At 37.5% G+C, this 19,648-nt stretch overlaps 1 protein-coding gene across 1 annotated transcript in view; it reads left to right on the top strand.

Moving 5' to 3' along the window:
- The window catches only part of TBKBP1 (TBK1 binding protein 1), a 95,799-nt gene extending 87,601 nt beyond the window's left edge, over positions 1-8,198 (top strand). The window contains exon 10 of the mRNA XM_058182858.1: positions 1,758-8,198. Coding sequence (XP_058038841.1) covers positions 1,758-1,886 — 129 coding nt within the window. The 3' untranslated portion in view covers positions 1,887-8,198. The remainder of the gene's footprint in view (positions 1-1,757) is intronic.
- The last annotated feature ends 11,450 nt before the right edge of the window (positions 8,199-19,648 follow it).

Raw genomic sequence — 19,648 nt, 5'->3', positions numbered from 1 at the left:
CTTCTGGCTCTGCGGACTGGCAGTGGTGCCGCTGGGGCAGGTGATGGTTTGTGTGGCCCAATATCAGGCCACGGACTGGGGAAGTTGGGGACCCTATTATGCAACAATTGCCCGAGAAAAATAGGAATCTTTGGCTTTGATCCCCAACCTCCAATTCTTTTGGGAGTACAGCACTTGGAATAGCCCCCATGGTGGTTTGGATTCAGGAAATTATACCCATCTGGACGGCATCAGTTGCAGGAAGACTGGTTTAGCTAATTTTGGAAGTTGATCAATAATTCTCTGATCACTGTTCTTAAATACATATGATAAGTTTGCATTTATATTTTTCAAGATTTACCCCCCTCTCAAAAATAAAGAGAACTAAGTTGCATCTTACAGATAAATTGTAATTTATACAGATAAATATTTCATGGTTAAGAATAATATTACATTGATTCAAATAACTCTAGAGACACCAGTAGTGTCAGAACGCTACATGCTATAAAGTGATACATTTGGTGGTATATAAAAATCACTTAAATTATTGGTTTTATTCAGGGGTGAAATGCTCCTGGTTCAGACCAGATCGCGAGATCAGGTAGCGATGGGGGTAGGTAGTTTGGAGAACCAGTAGCAAAAATCCCTGCCCCACCCCACTGCCCACGCCTCGCTGTTCCTCTTCTCTGTCCCTGAAGCTCTCGGTGGTGATATAGCTGCAAATGGCCTTAAATGACTGCCGCGGCACTTCAAAGGGCTGCACTACAGCTGATCAGCGCTGTAGGCAGCTAGTAGACCAGTCCCTCTATTTTTAAAGAAGGTAGACCGGTGCCTGCCAAGTTTTGTATACTTTATTATTTTTATTATTTATTATTATTGACCATGCCCATTCAGTCACCTGACCACCAAGCCACACCCACCAATTAAGCCACGCCCACAGAACCGGTAGGGAAAATTTTTAGATTTCACCCCTGGTTTTATTCTAACAGTTGATATCAAATACAGGATAATGCTATTTAATTTTATTGTTTCATGCTCAGGGATCAGCATGAGGAGCCTAAAAAGTATAGTTCACAGAATGTGTATACCCTCTGGAGTTTTCCACATTTTTTATATGCTTTCCCTGTGACTGTGGTCACTTTTCTATAACAGGAACCTCTCATTTTAACCACAAATTTATTTAAATATGATTACATTTTACCTTTTAACTTCAATTGTTACCAGCTAAATCATTACATTAAGAATTGAGAACCTGTGGCTCTCTCAGTGTTGCAATTCTTAATATCCTTCACCATTGCAGCGGCAAAATCTACTTACCTTTCCTACCGATTCAGAAGTGCATGCGCCACATGTCACATGTACGTGTGGACCCTCTGTGCATGAACAAACCCTTCTGTGCATGCGCAGAGGATCAAAAGCAGGTTATTTCCTGGTTAAAACCAGGAAGTAACAATGATGAGGTAGGTGGGCAGAGCCTCGCACTGCCATCACTACCAGTTCTCTGAACCACCCGGACCAGTTTGACTACCATTTTGGCCAAACCGGTCCGAACCTGTAGCATTTCACCCCTGCACCATTGGCTTTGAAATTTCTAGGAAGCTATAGTTAATATATCCCAAAGAGTCATAAGTTATCTACCATTCCATTATGGGAGTATATCTAAAAGCTCCACCTTTCGGAATCTTGGTAAACAATGTAAATGACACAAAATAAATATTTAATAAGTTCAGTTTTATGATACCTTTCTCTACTTTGCATTCCTTCCCTGTATCCCTTAGTTGCTGATGGAAACAGTAGACTCTGACATCCGAAGCTGCCCTCTCTGCCAGGTGGCCTTTCCCATCGGTTATCCAGACGATGCTTTGATAAAACACATTGATTCACACCTGGAGAACAGTAAGATCTGAGGTCTGTTCCACCGTTGTTCCTCTTCTGGCTTCCTTAAAGAGATTGCCCACCTCATACCCACCCCACCTTTCTTGGATGCTGCATGAAAAGTGGAGGCACCACAAGGGGCTCTTTTCTCTCTAAAATACCTCCAAGTTTCCATTAGACTGAACATTTTTGCCTCTCCCTTGTCTTCTTTGCCTTGGTTTTTAAAGTGAGTTGCCTCTCCTTACTGCTCTTTATGGGCAGGACCTGCAATATTTCTCCAGTGCTTCAACCAGCCACAAAGGTGGGGAAAGGAATGAGAAATATGCTGGAATTAGGCTTAGCAGGGCATAGTCACCTTCACCACCTGATTGCTCAGTACTGAGGTTGCTACTGGTGTTGGTGAAACTCTATCTACATGGTTCAGTTTTGATGTCTGAAAGATCTCAGGGTAGGATGGGTAAAAAGATTACCCAAGTTTGCGTGTTTTGGGGTGGGGTAGGAGAACAGGTTAATGAACTCCAACCTACTGAAGGCACAACAAATCACAAAGTTTTTGTACGTGCCTGTTTTACACAGGGATATCCAAGTGGGTCAGATTTCTCTGCCTCTTATGCTACTACAAAGGGTATTTGGGGGTTGGTCGTTTAACAGATGTAAAAAACCTTGGCCTCCAATTGCTGGTACAAGTGTCTTTGTGTTGGTCTTTTACATTAAAAGTCCACTTTTAGCAATGCTGCTGAGAAATAGAGCCAACTTCCAAAAGTGTAGCATGGACGTTCTTATGTTATTGCACTGAATAATAAGCTTTTTTTTTCCACAAAAGAAGCTCCTCTTTTTGTCTGTGTTGGCTTCTTGTGAGTCGTTCTGGAGGACTTGTAAACTGCACACTTAGGTAGAAGCCCAGAAAGCATTCCCATATTTTGGCGACTGTTTTACACATTTTTCACCACTTCACATCTTGCTTTAGATAGCTCTTATATAATAACTGTAGCTGCACATTTTGCCTCATTATTCTCTTGCAATGGCAGCATGTTAACATTATTGGGGTAACAGTGTAAATGTAAACATCTTCCCATATTTAACACCACTGTATTTCTCTCTCTCTCTCTCTCTCTCTCTCTTTCTCTGGCCTTACTGAACCTATATTTTAGTATACTGTTCTAAGATAAGGGTCACGTACAGATGTACGGTACCTCTGTATTGTGAGGATGGTCTCCTTGAAACAGCCTATCTATACATCAGGCTTTATTTTTAAAAAAAGGGGAGAAGGGGAGAAGAGTTGCATGGATTTTCTTCTTCTTCTTCTTGAGACAACTGTCTTCCTATCTCCAGGTTCTATTAACAAATGTATGTGTTAAGATCTACAGCCTGCCTTATCCCAATGTCTCAGACTGCCAATGGGCAATAGGCATGAGTCCTTGGGGCTTATAATCTTCCCCCCCCACTGCAAACTAAGAGAAAATTTGAATTTTAGAAGTAAATAGCAGAATAGGAACTTCATTTCTCTAGCTCCATCTTTTTGGCCACATAAAGCCAGTTGGAACCAGTGTTTCTAAGACTTAAAGCAACCTCCCCCAGCCAGATATCTCCATCTGGGCTGAATTTCATTCTGATCATCCTAATGTCCATGATGCTGAGAAATGACTAATCCAGTGGATCTGGGGGAGGCACTGGGTTAAGGGAGACCAACAAGAATCTTAACATTTTTTTCTTCCCATCTTTGTCTGGTCAAGATTACAAATCACCACATTCCCCTGCCCTTGTCTTTAGTCAGATTTTAACTCTCTGATCTATATGTGTCAATATTACGCCTATCCTTTATTTAAATTCTCCCCTTGCTGAGGGAGAAACGAAATTGCAGGAGAATCAGGTCTTCATACCTTCCCTGCTGTTATACCACTGTCATACAAGAAGAGGTCAGGGATTACATTTTTTAAAAAAGCCTACAGCAGAAAAGGTGCTGAACTCCTGTGAACTTCAGTTACCCTGCTTGCTTGGGTATTTTTTAATCTAACCTGTTTTTTTCAATTTCAGAGGCCATAGAAATACAACTGTGGGGTGAAACAAACCTTTCTAGCAATGGAAATAGGCCACATATTATACAAACAATTAAGTGGATTCAGCATTTATATATACACGGAGAGAAACTTCCAATACTTACATTGCATTCACACTAATTTGGTTCAAGGTCCAAGTTTTAGAAAAATAATTTGGCAAGAACTTCACACATATAAAAAGAAACCTCTTTATATGTTGGTTGCAGAAATCTAAAGGACTGAATATTGCTATGGCACTTTTAACATTGCCATATTGGTCCTCACAGTACTTGGAGCTAATTTTCTCTGATTTGACCAAGCTGCACACCAAGTGAAAGTTCTAGTCCAGCATTAGACCAGTTGGGTGATTTAGGACCAATCATTCTCTCTCAGCTTAACTTACCTTACAGGGTTGATGTTGTGGTAAAATATCGGGAAGAAAGAGTATTAGAAATGTTTGATGCCTTAAAATAGGAGTGTCAAACTGGCGGCCCATGGGTTGGATGTGTCATGCTCAGGCCATGCCCACCCCAGCTCCATGAAGGGGAAAAAAACCACAATACGTCACATGAGGGCAACGTGACACAGCGAGTTTGACACCCATGCTTTAAGTTATTTATAAAAATAATAAAAATAGGATAAGCACGGTATAGTGGCCTAGTGGGAGGCAAGGCCACGGTATAGTGGCCTTTCGAGTGGGAGGCAAGCCACTTGCCTCCCACTCGAAAGGTAGAGAGTTCAATCATAGGTAGCGGCAGATGTTTCTCTCCTAGGGTGCTAAGAAAAAATATCTGCTGTGAACTTCGTGTAGGCATCAGGAAAGGCATCCAGCCAGTAAATGTTCAACTGCAGGGTTGTAAAAAGAAAAACATAAAATAGAGGTGGGATAAGAATTCTAAAACTAAAAGAGAACCAAATGAAATCCCCTGAAAATGTGTTATAGACAAGTATTAAGATGGTGCACAGGCATGCTTCTGTCCCTGTGACTAGAATAAACTGAAGGGAGGATCTCAAAATGCTGAATCCACATTGCCCTTTAATAAAAGATATATTAAGTGATAATAGTTTTTCATCAACTTGGATTTGGAGATGGAATACTGCAAACATCCAAAAATTCTAGCTGCTGTGCAACTATGGGAAATGAGGGTTTTGTTTTTCTTGGCTTTTCCCTCCTCTTATTTTTGTGCCTGTGATCAGGAGAAATGCACAAGGAAGCATGTCTTCTGATCTTTGTTTTGGGATTGAGGAAGTTGGGTCCCACTATGCTTCCTGCCTCCCAGTGAAACCTGGAACCATTTTACAAACTGCCTTTTATAGAGTTGGAAGAGATCCTAGAATACATCCAATGTGACCTCCTCCTCAGCGGTGGTTCCACTGAAATATATCTGACAAATGATATCCAGGACATGTTTGATGAACTCAATACTTCATTGGCTGGTCCACTCCAGTGGCTAGCAACCTACATGATCAGAAATTCTTCTGGATGCATAGCCTGAACTTATTTATTTGTAGTTTTAACCTTCCGGTCCTAACTCTGGAACAATAAAAAATAATAATGCCACTCCTTTTAAGAAGCAACTCTTCAGATATCTGAAACTGCTATGATATATCTTCCACAGGATAAATTGACAAACATATCCAATCTTTTAATGATTGCTCATAAAGCTTCCTAAGATGCCAAGGAAAAAATTCATCCTCCATTGAAAAACCTTTTAAATCCAGTATTGCAGAACTCATAAATGGAAGTTATAGATCTATTTTCCTGGAGGCTTCCATAGGAGAATGTCCAGTTGTGTCCACTTTGTCTCTGACCCGCCTGGCAGCCTTTAATGGGGACCCATATCAGCCTTGAAGCTTTAATTATCCTTCCCGATAGACCTGTTTCTGCCGAAGCCTACCTTGGTCACAAACATTTTATAATAAATGGTTGCTATGCCTGTCATAGTTGCCATACACTTTAAATTTTTCTTGGTTGCTGTAGCTCTGTACAAGGGCTGAACAGATTTCTTAAATCTCTGCAAATATTACAAGAAAATGAAAGAAGCCCTCCTGAGGAAGGCAATCAGGGCCTGCACCCATGTTCACATCATCAAATGAAGCAATTCAAAGAGACCTTGCATTGGCCGTGATATTCTCTATCACATAACTCCTGAAATTATCAATATAAAATTTTCATCTGCATAAGTCACATGACTTCTACAACTATGGTTTTCTTTAAATAGGAAGAGAGCCACTTAAGTGGTACACATTTGGAAATGTATCTTGCAACTTTTCACCTCTCTTCCATTTTGTTACATGAAATCTACCTCAATGTTTATGAGAAACAGGAATGATTACAAGCAAAAAATAATAATAATAATAATAATCAACCAACCAACTAACCAAGAATTGGGGGAGGGTGGGCCTTGAATTAGGGGAATGTTTTTATAATTTCATTTTTTTAAAAAAGTCTATAAACTATTAAGGGCTCAATAGCACTCAGATTGTTCCCCTTGCTCTGAAGCTTCATAATCTTTTTTAAAGATCTCAAGGAGCAGTCAGCAATGTTAGGGACGAGTGAGAGCCCGAAATGGAGATGTAAACATGGTTCCCACCAAGATTCTTCACACTTGTTTCTGCTGGTATAAAATGGTGGTTATGCAATTGACCTGTATTGCACAAGGTCCCTAGTTTAAATTTTATATTTGTCCTGAAGACAATATACTGCTTACATAAGCTCAATGAATAACTATTGTCACGGTGACATTTTTCCTAAATCCCTTGGGGAAAAAGGCTCACCCCTATAATCATGAAATTGAAAGAATATTTCTTCTATTAATTAATACTTTTTCAGGGTATACATCCAACATAATATCTATGGAATTTACAATAAGTTAGATTCTACGTAGTTAGTCAGGAAGTGGTTTCCACATATCCATAGTGGTACATTCTGGAGTATTTTACTCTGATATATTAAATAAATTACCAATTATGTTCTGACGTCAGCTGGAAGTTAAAACTATCTGTATAATAATTGTTAGGTTGATTGATGGCTGTTAGCTGTAATACTTAAGTGAAACGGTCTTAAAGGCAGGATGCTGCTAAATGCCAATTTTTGGTACAGGAAGCTATTGTTGTGATGTCCTGCTAATTTCCCCCCCAAAACCTCAGATAATCCACTCAGTTAAGAGTGTGCTGGATACATATAATTTTTATTCTGAAGAAGCAGGCCAGCCCTCATGTTCCTAAACTAATGTTATGAGACACTGACAAATTAATATAATGCTAAGTTTACATCTCATACTAAACTATAGTGTGGTTTGCTTTTGAGTAAGGGCAATATGAAGCTGCCAATTGTGGCTTAGTACTATGTGTGAGCTAGGCTATATCTTATTCAACAAGTCGTCATAAAAATATCTTGGTTTGGCATAATAGGCAAATTCAGCCATGATGTTAATCCTTAACTTTCTTATTGTCAGTCAGCATGGTAAGTATCAGATAACTTATTTCACTTTCTCAAAGTGCATGTTTAAAATATTTTTCTTTACGTTCCCTACTGATGTCCTTTTTTTTGAAATTAACTATCAAAGGATTTCCACAAACATTAATGTAGACTAGAGTCTCCATTCCAATGTATTTTCAAAAGTTCAGAATATCCACCATTTGCCATTTTTACTGCTGCTTTTGCAACAAATAAAGATGGAAAGATATATTAAGAATTCGTGTTAAGTGCTTTGTAAGCAATTATAATTTTTCATTAGAACTTGTCTTCTGTCTAGTATTTTTCCTTAGGTATTTAATATTGACTTCAATTATTTGTAAGCCAAATTTCCTTACTTTTGGGGAAAATGGTCCTAAAGATAATACTCCTGCTGATGAATTTAAAGAGTTGTCAAATTTAATATATAGAATACATCCATTGGGAGCAGCTATGGTATTGTTTAAATTAATGCGAATGAAAACCCACTACTGTTGGTCATGTAAATTAAAAGATTAAAGTCTTCTGAAAATTCTTTAAATTCACTCAATTTCATGAATGTCTCTTTGCAGTTTTGCAGAGTTTCCCAAAAATGCAGGGGAAGATATTCAGGACACTTTGAAAATATAATGTTTTTTTAAATTACCGGTATTCATTTGTTAGAAACTCAACTAACTCTCTTCTCTCTAGCTTGCTTATCCCAAATATAAAAAAGCAAGGGGAGACATTTTCTTAGCACTTTGAGTAAAATATTTGGGAGAGAGATGATCTGTCTGTGTTGTCCCTTTCTTTCTGTACTCTGTGAAACAGAATAACTCAAATAAAAGTTGCCAACTAATAGATTTTATCAATCATGGCGTGGGGTTCTTTTTTGGTCAGCGTCATCTGTTTTTCTTGATAATGCTTGGGGGGAAAAATTACACTTCACTAAGAAACACTTCGTCCAAGTAGGAAACCTATCTACGGGGCTTAAACAGCTGTTTTTGGCATTTATGTTTACCTGGACACTGATCTTCATAAATATTAAAAGTAAATGCTCACAATAGCCCAGTTCAGAAGTTTTCACCTGTGGATTGTAATCTCAAGTGTTCACAGTCAAATTTGAAGGGGAATACAAGGGGAATTACATGTGAATACCTTAGAATTTGCTGCCATTGCTGCTGTCAGATTGTCCAAACAAAATGGAAAAGAAAGCTGGAACACGATATGATAGTCTGCATCAAAACAGAGTATTACCAGGTTCTGAGAGGGCTCCAGATTTCAGGGTGTTCCTCCTGTTCAGAGCCCTAGAACAGTGAATTCAAAGTAAAAATTTAAGCATCACCAAAGTATGGTAGGATCTGAAATAAATAGTTCTTGCTGGAAAACTAAGTTGAATGTTAAAGTAGAATCTACCAAAATTCATGAATTAATTCAGAATTAATTCACAATAAATTGTGATTTGTTTCTTACACAAATTCTGGCAGATTCGACTTTGCAGGAAGTGTTCAGTTGCAGTTATTGTAGCCAAAGATGGGTCCAACCAATTGCTCAATTTGAGCAAGCAATTGTTTTTTTTTTCCCATGCTGGATGGTATCTTGAATGTTCATAAAATAAATGAAACCAGCACTAAACATGGATTTTGTTTATATGGGTCTTGCTGATATATTCACATTATGTATCAGCAAGACCCATACAAAAATCTGATACAAATCTAGAGTAGTGATTTTTAAAATATGGTCCAGGGGTCTGCAAAATCAAAATTATTTGCCAGCTATGTTTATTTATTTATTTATTTATTATTTATTTATTTGTCATAACAATATATACAAGCATTACATAAAGGATTATATAATATATAAACATATATATGAGGAGAAACAAGGTAATATAAACATATATATATATAGGGGAAGAAAACAATAGGACAGGAACGGTAGGCACGTTTGTGCTCTTATGCACGCCCCTTAGAGTCCTCTTAGGAATGTGGTGAGGTCAACGTGCATAGATTTTGAGTAAAGCTTTTGGGGTTATGAGAAGAGACCACAGAGTCAGGTAATGCATTCCAAGCATACAGAAATCATGTTTTCTGCAATCTAAACTGGAGCGGTTGACATTGAGTTTAAATCTGTTGGTAGCTCTTGTGTTATTGTTATTGAAACTGAAGAAGTCATTGACAGGAAGGACATTACAACGGATGATTTTATGAGCTAAACCCAGGTCCTGTCGAAGGCGACGAAGTTCCAAGTTTTCTAGACCCAGGATATCAAGTCTGGTGGAATAATGTATTTTATTGGTTTCGGAGGAGTGGAGAACTCTTCTCGTAAAATACCTTTGGACACGCTCAACTGTATTGATATCAGATATATGGTATGGGTTCCAGACAGGCGAGCAGTAATCAAGAATTGGCCTAGCAAATGTTTTATATGCTCTGGTCAGTAGCGTGGTGTTTTTTGAAAAGAAGCTATGTAGAATTAAGTTAACAACTCTTAAAGCCTTTTTTGCTATATAGTTGCAGTGGGCTTTGGCACTTAGATCGTTAGATATAAAAACTCCAAGGTCTTTGACAGGGTGGGGGTCATCTGTGAGGTAATGTCCATCAAGCATGTACTTTGTGATTGGGTTCTTTCTTCCAATATGCAAGACTGAGCATTTACTGGTTGAGATTTGTAGTTGCCAAATTTTAGACCAAGCAGTTAGATGATCAAGGTCCTTTTGAATTGTGGATGTATTGTCAGTGGTGTTGAAAAGTTTGACATCATCAGCAAAGAGAACACAGTTACTTGAGATATGATCACAAAGATCATTTATGTATATTATAAAGAGAGTTGGTCCAAGAACGCTACCTTGAGGAACACCACTCTTGACAGGAACAGGATTTGATAGAGCATTACCAATTTTAACTATTTGTTGTCTGTTTGACAGAAAAGCAGATATCCAGTTGTGTAAGGGTCCTGAAATGCCATAGGATTTTAATTTTAGGAGAAGTTTATCATGTACTACTGAGTCAAAAGCTTTACAGAAGTCTATGTATATTGCATCTATTGATTTACCTAGATCAAGATTTGTAGTCCATAGGTTTTTACAGTGGAGAAGTTGTAAATTGCATGATAATTTTTTCCTGAAGCCAAATTGTTTATTTGAGAGAAGGTTGTGTATTTCTAAGTGCAAGGTAATGGATTGGTTGATGATGGATTCCATTACTTTGCAGTAATATGTTGTAAAAGATTACAATATTAAAATCCCATGAAACAACCATGAGAAGTGGCAATGGCAGCAGCAGTGTCAGAGGAACAGACAAGCAGCTTACATGGACCTATTCATGTGGCGGCTGCGGTGGATTAGCAAGCCGGAAGCAGACAGTGACATCTCAGCATCAGGAGCATGGGATAGTGTGGACTGATGCAGTGGGATGCTGGTAATGCCAGGTAGGCTGTGGATGAGCTGTTTCTGGTAAAGTAATGTTTAGTCAGCCCCTGAAGGTGCAGCAGAGAGACAAGGCAGAAGCTGAGTGAATTACAGCATATGTTCTATCCTCCTTTCTGCAGTTCAGTCTAGAAATAGGATTGCAGTTCTCTCTGGTAAGGTATCTATAGTTAGGGCCCTGGGAGGAGGCTTCCTGGCTGACTGGAAGACTCTGATACCCAGGTGGATGATGGGCATAGGCATGCTTAGTGGTTGCCAATGTGTCACCCCCATGGCCCAGCTGCTATCTTGATGGCTTCTTCCATCTATGTGTGGCTCAGGATTGGATGGACTGTTTTGATTGATCGTGGTGGCTGGCGGTCTGAAGGGAAGGAAGACCTTGAGTTGGACTGTTTTGTTGGAGTGGGGCCAACAAAAAGAAATGGGTTAACATTTCAAATATCTTCAGAACTCAGTGAACCAATATTTTCTAGCTAATCAAAGCATGATATTACAAAATAATGTATGGGTAAAAGATGCATTTAAAGTTCATGGTAGATCCCTAGATTTTAATATAGCTGAATATGAAAAGTTAACTGATACCAGATCTCATACAGCACCTTTGAGTACTTCCTTGTCAAATTCTTCAGTAGGATCAAAGATAAATACACAATTATAAGACTATCAAAATATTTTTTCTTTCATTTTCAGTACATAGCTGCACAAGCTGGATTTTCTTCACATAATTCATCTAAAAAAAACATAACACAATAGATTAAATGCAGAATCAGTCATTAGACTCCAACTGCCTTCTATTAAGCCAGATATTGAAACTACTTACAAAAATTTAAAACAATTTCACTCTTTTTTACTTCATAAAAATACTGATTTTTTTTTCATGAAAAATTGGACGTTGTTATTTTTATATGACTCAGCAAATATTCTATAAATGCATACATTTTTATTTTTAATACAGTAAACTTTGATCACGGAAACAAAAGCCCTGGGGACCTTCAACTTTTTAAAAAATATACACTGATATAGAAGCGAAAATTCAGAAAATCCCAAAGGGGGAAAGTTTACTTTTTCACAGATATATCAAAAAAGCAATTATTAGAAAGGACTTCATGCTCTGGTTACCATATGCCTAACTTCAGATAGCAGAACCAGCAGGTGGAGGGTCATTGTATGAAGAAAAAAATGACTCATTTAGAAAAATGTGACATTTAAAGGACCATTTTCCTGTGCAGTGGTAACCAGTGATCAACAAGAGGGGACCTTCAAGTCTAAATGAATATTTGTTCAAAGTGAGTAATGCAAATGGCGTCTTTCAACTAAACAGAGTTCCTTGCAAGCGTTCCTCTGCACACTTTACACTTGTCTTACTTGGCATCTTTCAGATATATAGGAACAGCAAGTTGTAGAATTTTTAGCCAGCTTGGTTTTTGGCAGCTAGTCAAGGAAGGTGGACTGGGTCTACAATGAATTTGATTCATTTGTAGCCAACTCTGCTGCCCTGAATAGCCCAGTAAAATCACTTCTTAAAATATCTAACTCATTCTAAGATGCAGTGATAGTTAAAGCAATAGCATCAATACTATCAGGAAACAGGATTGACTTTTGATTTCTGAGGTAATAGTGTTTAAAAACTAAAATAGAGCATTATCAAAAATAGGTCTTCTGAGGTTTAGCAAATTAATAAGTATACCCACAAACTTCCTTGTTAGTTTCAAACTTTGTAAAATAAATAAATAAAAGTTGATGGAAATGAGATGAATAGGGTAGAGACTTGGAAAGTTAGAATTCCATCAAGAATAGATACCATCATGGAAACTGCCTGCTTCAGGTTCAACACCAATTTAAAAAGAATTCACATAGTGAGAATAAACTTGAAATTTCATAAAATTATAGCCCTTGTAAAAAGATTCTTTATCTTATTGATTTGTAAGCATGGAAAGATCATGCAAAGAAAGTTCCTAGAATGACACTATTTATATTTAGAGAAGATGGATTATTAATTTAGAGAATTATTTTTAAAAATAATTTAAAAAAAAAAAATCCTTACAATCCTACCATGTTTCCCCAAAAATAAAACCCTGTCTTATATTTTTTTGAACCCTGAAATAAGTGCTTGGTCTTATTGCCATGCACTCAAAAGCCTGACTGGGCTTATTATCAGGGGATGTCTTATTTTGGGGAAAACATGGTATCCATATTATTCAGAAGCTAAATTTAAAAGGAGTTAAGGACTGTAGTTTTAGAAACATTGAAAGCAGAGAGCTACGAGGGATATGACCTTATTGAAGCTTACATATTTAGGCATAGTGAATCTTAATAGTAGAACCTGGGAGCAGGGGAAAGCTGCTTTACAGTTCACTTTACAGAACCTGGAGATATCTGAGGAATATATTGGAACAAAATCCCAGATTTTCATTCTTTGAAAAGAAAGGCAGTGAAATGGGGGCATTATTGAATACCCAAAGTCCCATAGTTGAAAGTGACTTCTAACCGCTGCTTCTTAACTATAAAATATAACAAAGACTACATTTTACTCAAGGTATATTGGAAGGAGGAATGACACAATCATGTGGTATTTCATATTTTCTGATTCTGTGTACTATTTTGCCAGTTAATAAAATGTGTTTTCTATAACATAGAAAAAGAATTTCAAATCTATATTTTAATTTCAAATTATAATATGTAATATATAATATTGTGTGTGAGAGAGAGAGATTGAGTGAGTGAGAGAGAGAGAAAAAGTGATGGCTTCAGTCAGAAGTTGTGAAGGGGGGAGAGATCCTGTTGCTTGGAAATTAACTACATTTTGAAATGGATCATGCTAATCCAGTAAGATCAATGAGGTATTATCCTGGGCACTCAACTTCTGTAATTGATAGTGGAGATATAGAGCAGCATTTCTCAACCTTGGCAGCTTTCAGGTGTGTGGACTTCAACTCCCAGAATTCCCCAGCTCAGAAACACTGGGCTAGAGAAAGCAAGACTTTTCTTTCCTACCTACTGAATTTCAGAGGTTCTTCTGCAAGTTTTGCTTCCTCTTTTTTGCTGTCCTGTATTTTTATCCTCATTTCCTTCCCCACACAACATCTGAACTACAAGTTCTAAGATTAATTTTCACATGAAAATTAGTTTAGTAAATCTGAAACAATGCTAAGCTTGAGCTGATTCCGGCATTGCAGACACCAGGTTACAAGGATTCCTCAGCAGTTTTGACCTGATGGTCTGACCAAAACCTTAAATAGTGTAGCATCCTGTTTCTCACATGGTTAACCAGATGTGCCAACAGAACTTCAATGCACTTACATAGAAGGAAATGCCCAAGCATCTTCCATGAGTGTACATAATCTCACTTGTGTGCTCAAAAATCATTTAAGCTACTATCATCTTCATATTTTAGGGCATAAACTCCAGATAATTATGCACTGTATTTAATTATGCATTGTATAAAGACCTACTTCCTTTTGCCATTGCCAAAATGTCTCACAATGCATAATAAATGGATGATCCTGAATTCTAGTGTTTTAAGAGAAAAAACACTTCGGTCTTCTACTTTTTCTACACTTTGCACAATTTTATAAATATAAAACTTATGTATGCTGAACAACTATAATAATCAGTCTTGGAGAAAGCACGGATTGTCTATGGATGTGGTAGCCAACACATTATTCAAAGAAAGCACCAATACTGCTACTGAAACATTCCTTTCACATTTTCAAGAATTCAGTTGGAATATAATTTCTCTTGACATCAACTTTCACAAACCCCTTCCCTCTATTTTGTAAGAGGTATACATCGTTCTCGACTTAACAACCATTCCTTTAGTGAGTTTCAAAATACAACAAAATTGAAAAAGGCTATGACCAATCTACGCACTTACGACCATTGCAGCATCTCCATTATCAAAATTTGGGGGCTTGACAACCAACATATATTTAGAATAGAATAGAATAGAATAGAATAGAATTTTATTGGCCAAGTGTGATTGGACACACAAGGAATTTGTCTTGGTGCATATGCTCTCAGTGTACATAAAAGAAAAGATACGTTCATCAAGGTACAACATTTACAACACAATTGATGATCAATATATCAATATAAATCATAAGGATTGCCAGCAACAAGTTATAGTCATACAGTCATAAGTGGAAAGAGATTGGTGATGGGAACTATGAAACGATTAATAGTAGTGCAGATTCAGTAAATAGTCTGACAGTGTTGAGGGAATTATTTGTTTAGCAGAGTGATGGCCTTCGGGAAAAAACTGTTCTTGTGTCTAGTTGTTCTGGTGTGCAGTGCTCTATAGCGTCGTTTTGAGGGTAGGAGTTGAAACAGTTTATGTCCAGGATGCGAGGGATCTGCAAATTTACAATGCAGCATCCCAGGGTCACTGATCACAATTGGAAGTTTTTCCAATCAGCTTCCAACAGCAAAGTCAATAGGGAAAGCTAGATTTATTTAATCATCACATAATTCACCTAACAACTGAAGTTAGCTTAATAACCATGGCAAAAAAGGTTGTTTAATTGTGCATGCCTCACTTAAAAATTGCTTTGCTCAGCAATAGAAATTAAGATATCAGTTGTGGTCATAAGGACTACCCATATCTGCCCATATCTACCTGCATCCCCACAATAGTGGAGATAGTCTGTAACCTGCAATGAAAGTATCCAACAATGCTGCATGAGATTGGTTTATGAAGCTCTGGCTTTCAACATCAATCCTGGTAATAGCCGTAGAATATTGGGCTATTGAAATAATTTATACCAGGGGTCTCCAACCTTGGTCCCTTTAAGATTTGTGGACTTCAACTCCCCGAGTCCGTCAGCCAGCAAATCTGGCTGAGGAACTCTGGGAGTTGAAGTCCACAAGTCTTAAAGAGACCAAAGTTGGAGACCCCTGATTTATAAGATTTCAACAACTATAATACAAACTATCCAAAGCTATATAGTTTATAAAGTTGCTCTTAGGGGCATTTCAAATGTTTCCAGAATTAATCAAAACGATTATAAACAATAAGCATGTTCCATTTTTTTAATAAATAGGCAAAAAAAAATCAAGTTTTTTTAATACAACCATTAAAGGTGCCACAGTTGCTATCTAAGAAAAATGTTTTCATGATGAAGACCTATTATCTTTATGCAGAGAGAAATCAACAGAAGTAGACTTAATTCATGCAAGAAGAGACTTACTTTTATGCTTTTGCCTGTCACACAGCTGCTAAGAAGGTACAGGTTTTTTTTTTCCAATGTGGTTTTGTACAATTTGTGTTCTATTTTTACAATTACTGGTGGAGGAACATTTAAGAACAAATTGGTATATTTTGCAAATATATTTTGCAAAGATAAGTAAAATTATACCCTAAGATGTAACAATATGAATGTTACCATTTCAAAGACTGAAATAGGTATTAAAAATACTATATTCAAATTATATAATCATGGTTTTTACACAATTTAAAAATACCAAATACTTTAGGCAAATTAGCCCAATATAGCCTCCTTTTTATAATGTATACTATAAACTCTCATACTTGGAACCAGAATATCTGTTGCTAAACTGTTAAAAAGGTTTTCACCAAATTTTGCAATCTTTTCTGCCACGGTTGATAACTGAATCACTGCAGTTGTTGAGGGAATCATGTGGTTGTTAAGCAAATTTGGCTTTCCCTGTTGACTTTGCTTGTCAGAAACTGGCTGGGAAAGTCAAAAAACTCACATGACCTCGGGACATGGCAATCATGGTAAATACATGCTGGTTGACAAATGCTCAAATTTTGATTATGTGACCATGGGGATACTGCAATGGTTATAAGTGTAAGAACTGATTGTAAATAATTTTTTTCAGTACTGCTGAAGCTTCAAATGGTCACCAAATAAATGGTCATAAGTCAAGGACCACCTGTAAGTCTTTTCAACCCACCCAACCTGCTAGAACAATTTAAAAACCTTCCTCCCTTTCTTACAAAGATCTGCAATTAAATTAAATTAAATTCATTAAATTGCCCTTTAAGTGGAGTGGGGGCTAAGTATAAAAGCACTTGGCTGGCTAGACTTCCATCTGTGACCGTTAGCAAGATGACTTCCCCTAACTTCCCCTAGCTTCCAAAAACAGATGTGGAGTAGTGCTAATGAAGTCTGCTTTAAGGCTAAGGCACCGTACACTTGCTTGTGAATCAGACGTGTTAATGGAAATCAACTCGCCTCAGATAATTAGATCTTAATTGGAGGCTGATGTTTCATGTGCATTGTGGGGGAGAAACATACCGCTCTAACCCACACAATACAGAGGCCTGTTTCATTATTAGGAATGTGGGGAAGGTGTTAATAAGCTCTTCCTTCTTTGAGGTAGAGAAGGTAACACCTCTTCTTTGCTTTCCCTTCACAAAAGCTCTGCTGTTCAACTTTGCTTATTGCTAAGTGTAACTGACCCAATTTGAGTTAAACAAGAGTGCTTCTCAAGGTGATTTAAGCACAGTATTTATTTGTTATTTAAGAACTGATTTTACACATGCAATGGATTTACAAAATAGTAGGATAGGATTGCCATTAGAGATGGAATTTGCCCCCTAAAGTTATTTTTAAAGCTGGGGGATATCTAGATCAGCATTCCTATGATGTCTCTTTGGGCTCCAAGCTTACCATCTTATGATTACTTGCATTGCTTCCACTGGGAAATCCTGAGAAGTGTAGTTTGTTGAGGCACTGAGAATCCCTATTATTGCCTCACAAACTTCCCAAGGAAGGATTCCTCAAAAGAGGGATTTGCCACTCAACATCACACCTTTCTACTCTGTTTCCCTGAAAATAAGACGTAGCATGATTTTTCGGGATGCTCGTAATACAAGCCCTATCCCAAAAATAAGCCCCAATTAAGATCATTGGCCAGACAGACACATTTAGTACCATATTTTTCCCCAAATTAAGACCTAATCCAAAAATAAGACCTAATTTTATAGCAAAAATGAATATAATACCTGGTCCTATTTGGGAGGAAACATGGGTATGTAAAAAAGATAAGAGAAATGAGGCATCCTTGTATGTTGCTTTCTTCTCCAGTATTGCATGTTTAGTTTGTTCATTTCTAATTTTCCTTAGCAAACAAGAATTGGATGTAAACAAATGAATCTATTAATATATTTCTTTCACAAAAATGAAACCTGCATACATCTCCATTTATTTTCTATGTTTTACTTTACATTTGTATCTCCTGCTAAAAAAAAATATAGAGAGCCATTTATTGAGCCAAATTGAGTCTGTTATTCATGTTTTATTCCCAGAGTGATTATTGACACAGAACAAGAATATGTCTTTATTTAAATATCATTCAAGATTGGATTCCATCAGACTCTGCAAGGATTTACAATAGTCAATGAACAAATTACACACCATTAAAACATCCACAGGAAGGGGAAAAAAATAACAAAACGTCCATGGTATGATATATAGGAAATAATAATAATGACACCAGTAATTTTAAACAACAAAGTTCAATATATAGCATCCAGTTCTAGGTGCATCTACTTGATCAACAAATGTTGTTCAAAAGATATTTGCCTTCAGTATCCTCTGAATAAAGATCACAGGGGTAGTCTTCACTTTAGCCAGAATATAATTCCACATAGCAGATGTTGGCATTAAAAAGAAGAATCTTCAAATCTTAGGCCTTCTCACTTTATGAATGTGAGGTCCTTGTTTGGTTTCAACTTCAGTCTGCTTTGCTCCCATTCAGAACCTTGCAGCCTCCATATATCAGGGCATGTTATGAATACTATATTGAGGAAGCACTGGTGGTTTTCAGTTTTGGTCACTACCGGTTCGCTCGTGGGCATGCGCACACTTCTGCGGAGCCTCCCGCCGCTACTGCTACCAGTTTGCCCAATCCGGGGAGAACCAGTAGCAACCCACCACTGTGAGGAGGGCTAGGTGTGGCAATGTGAAATTTTGAGCATCAAAACTGAGATGTGTACCACATCTCTGTCTGAAGAATGACTTCCATGTAAATGTTAAATAGTAGGAGGCAGCAACCCTGAAAAACCTCACAAGAGAGTAGCCATTGACATGGCTTCTCCCCTAAACCCTGAAGAAAGAAGGACAGTTAATGCTTGTAATCCCCAGTCCAAAGATTCGAGTTGGAAAATTGCTAATTACAGGCATTAAAAGCCACGGTGGTACAAACTTTCCTTACATTGTTCTTTGACTATCGAAATGAAGCTGGCTTTGACTACAAAACCATAGGTATAAGGAGTTGTATTATAACTCAGAGGAGTTGAGTCCGTAATGAAACATAATTTGCTAAGGTACAACAATGTCTTCCCAACCTCCAGGCCATAGACAGGTACCAGTCCTCAGCCTGTTGGGAACTGGATCATACAAGTGGTAGGTGAGCACACAAACCTTCATTTTGCGTATGTGGGGTTGCACATGTGAAACCATCCCCTCCCGCCCCCATCACCACTGCCGCCGCTGCTGCTGGTATCCATTAAAAATTTATTAGCTGCATCTAATATGTAGTTTGTCTCCCTATGTATAGCATTTCCAAAATCAGTTGGGAATTTGGTCAAGACTCATAAACTCATAAAGAACATAGAGAACACTAAACAACTTTTAATTTATTCTGGTTTTTATGCCATTTCAGTCTGAAAACTTTCGAACAGCTTATTTATTTATTTTAAAGCTTATTTTGTCCTAAAACAGTTCCTTTGCAAAACCTGATTCTGAAGAACCTTTGTGGTATGTTAGAGCAAAAACAAAACAAAACAATCCCTCCACAAAGCTTTGGCCAGATGGTGTGAAAGAGATAACCCAGCTTTTGAAGAGGTTGTGGCAAAGAGGCCTTGACAGAAACTGATTCTAAATTTTGAAAAGAGAATAGAACCCACAGCAAGGCTTGTTTGTGAAT

This window comes from Ahaetulla prasina, chromosome 4, assembly GCF_028640845.1.
Source record: "Ahaetulla prasina isolate Xishuangbanna chromosome 4, ASM2864084v1, whole genome shotgun sequence".
NCBI classification, from domain to species: Eukaryota; Metazoa; Chordata; class Lepidosauria; order Squamata; family Colubridae; genus Ahaetulla; species Ahaetulla prasina.
The sequence above is the reverse complement of the archived record's forward strand: the minus strand, read 5'-3'. Positions and strand labels throughout refer to the sequence as shown.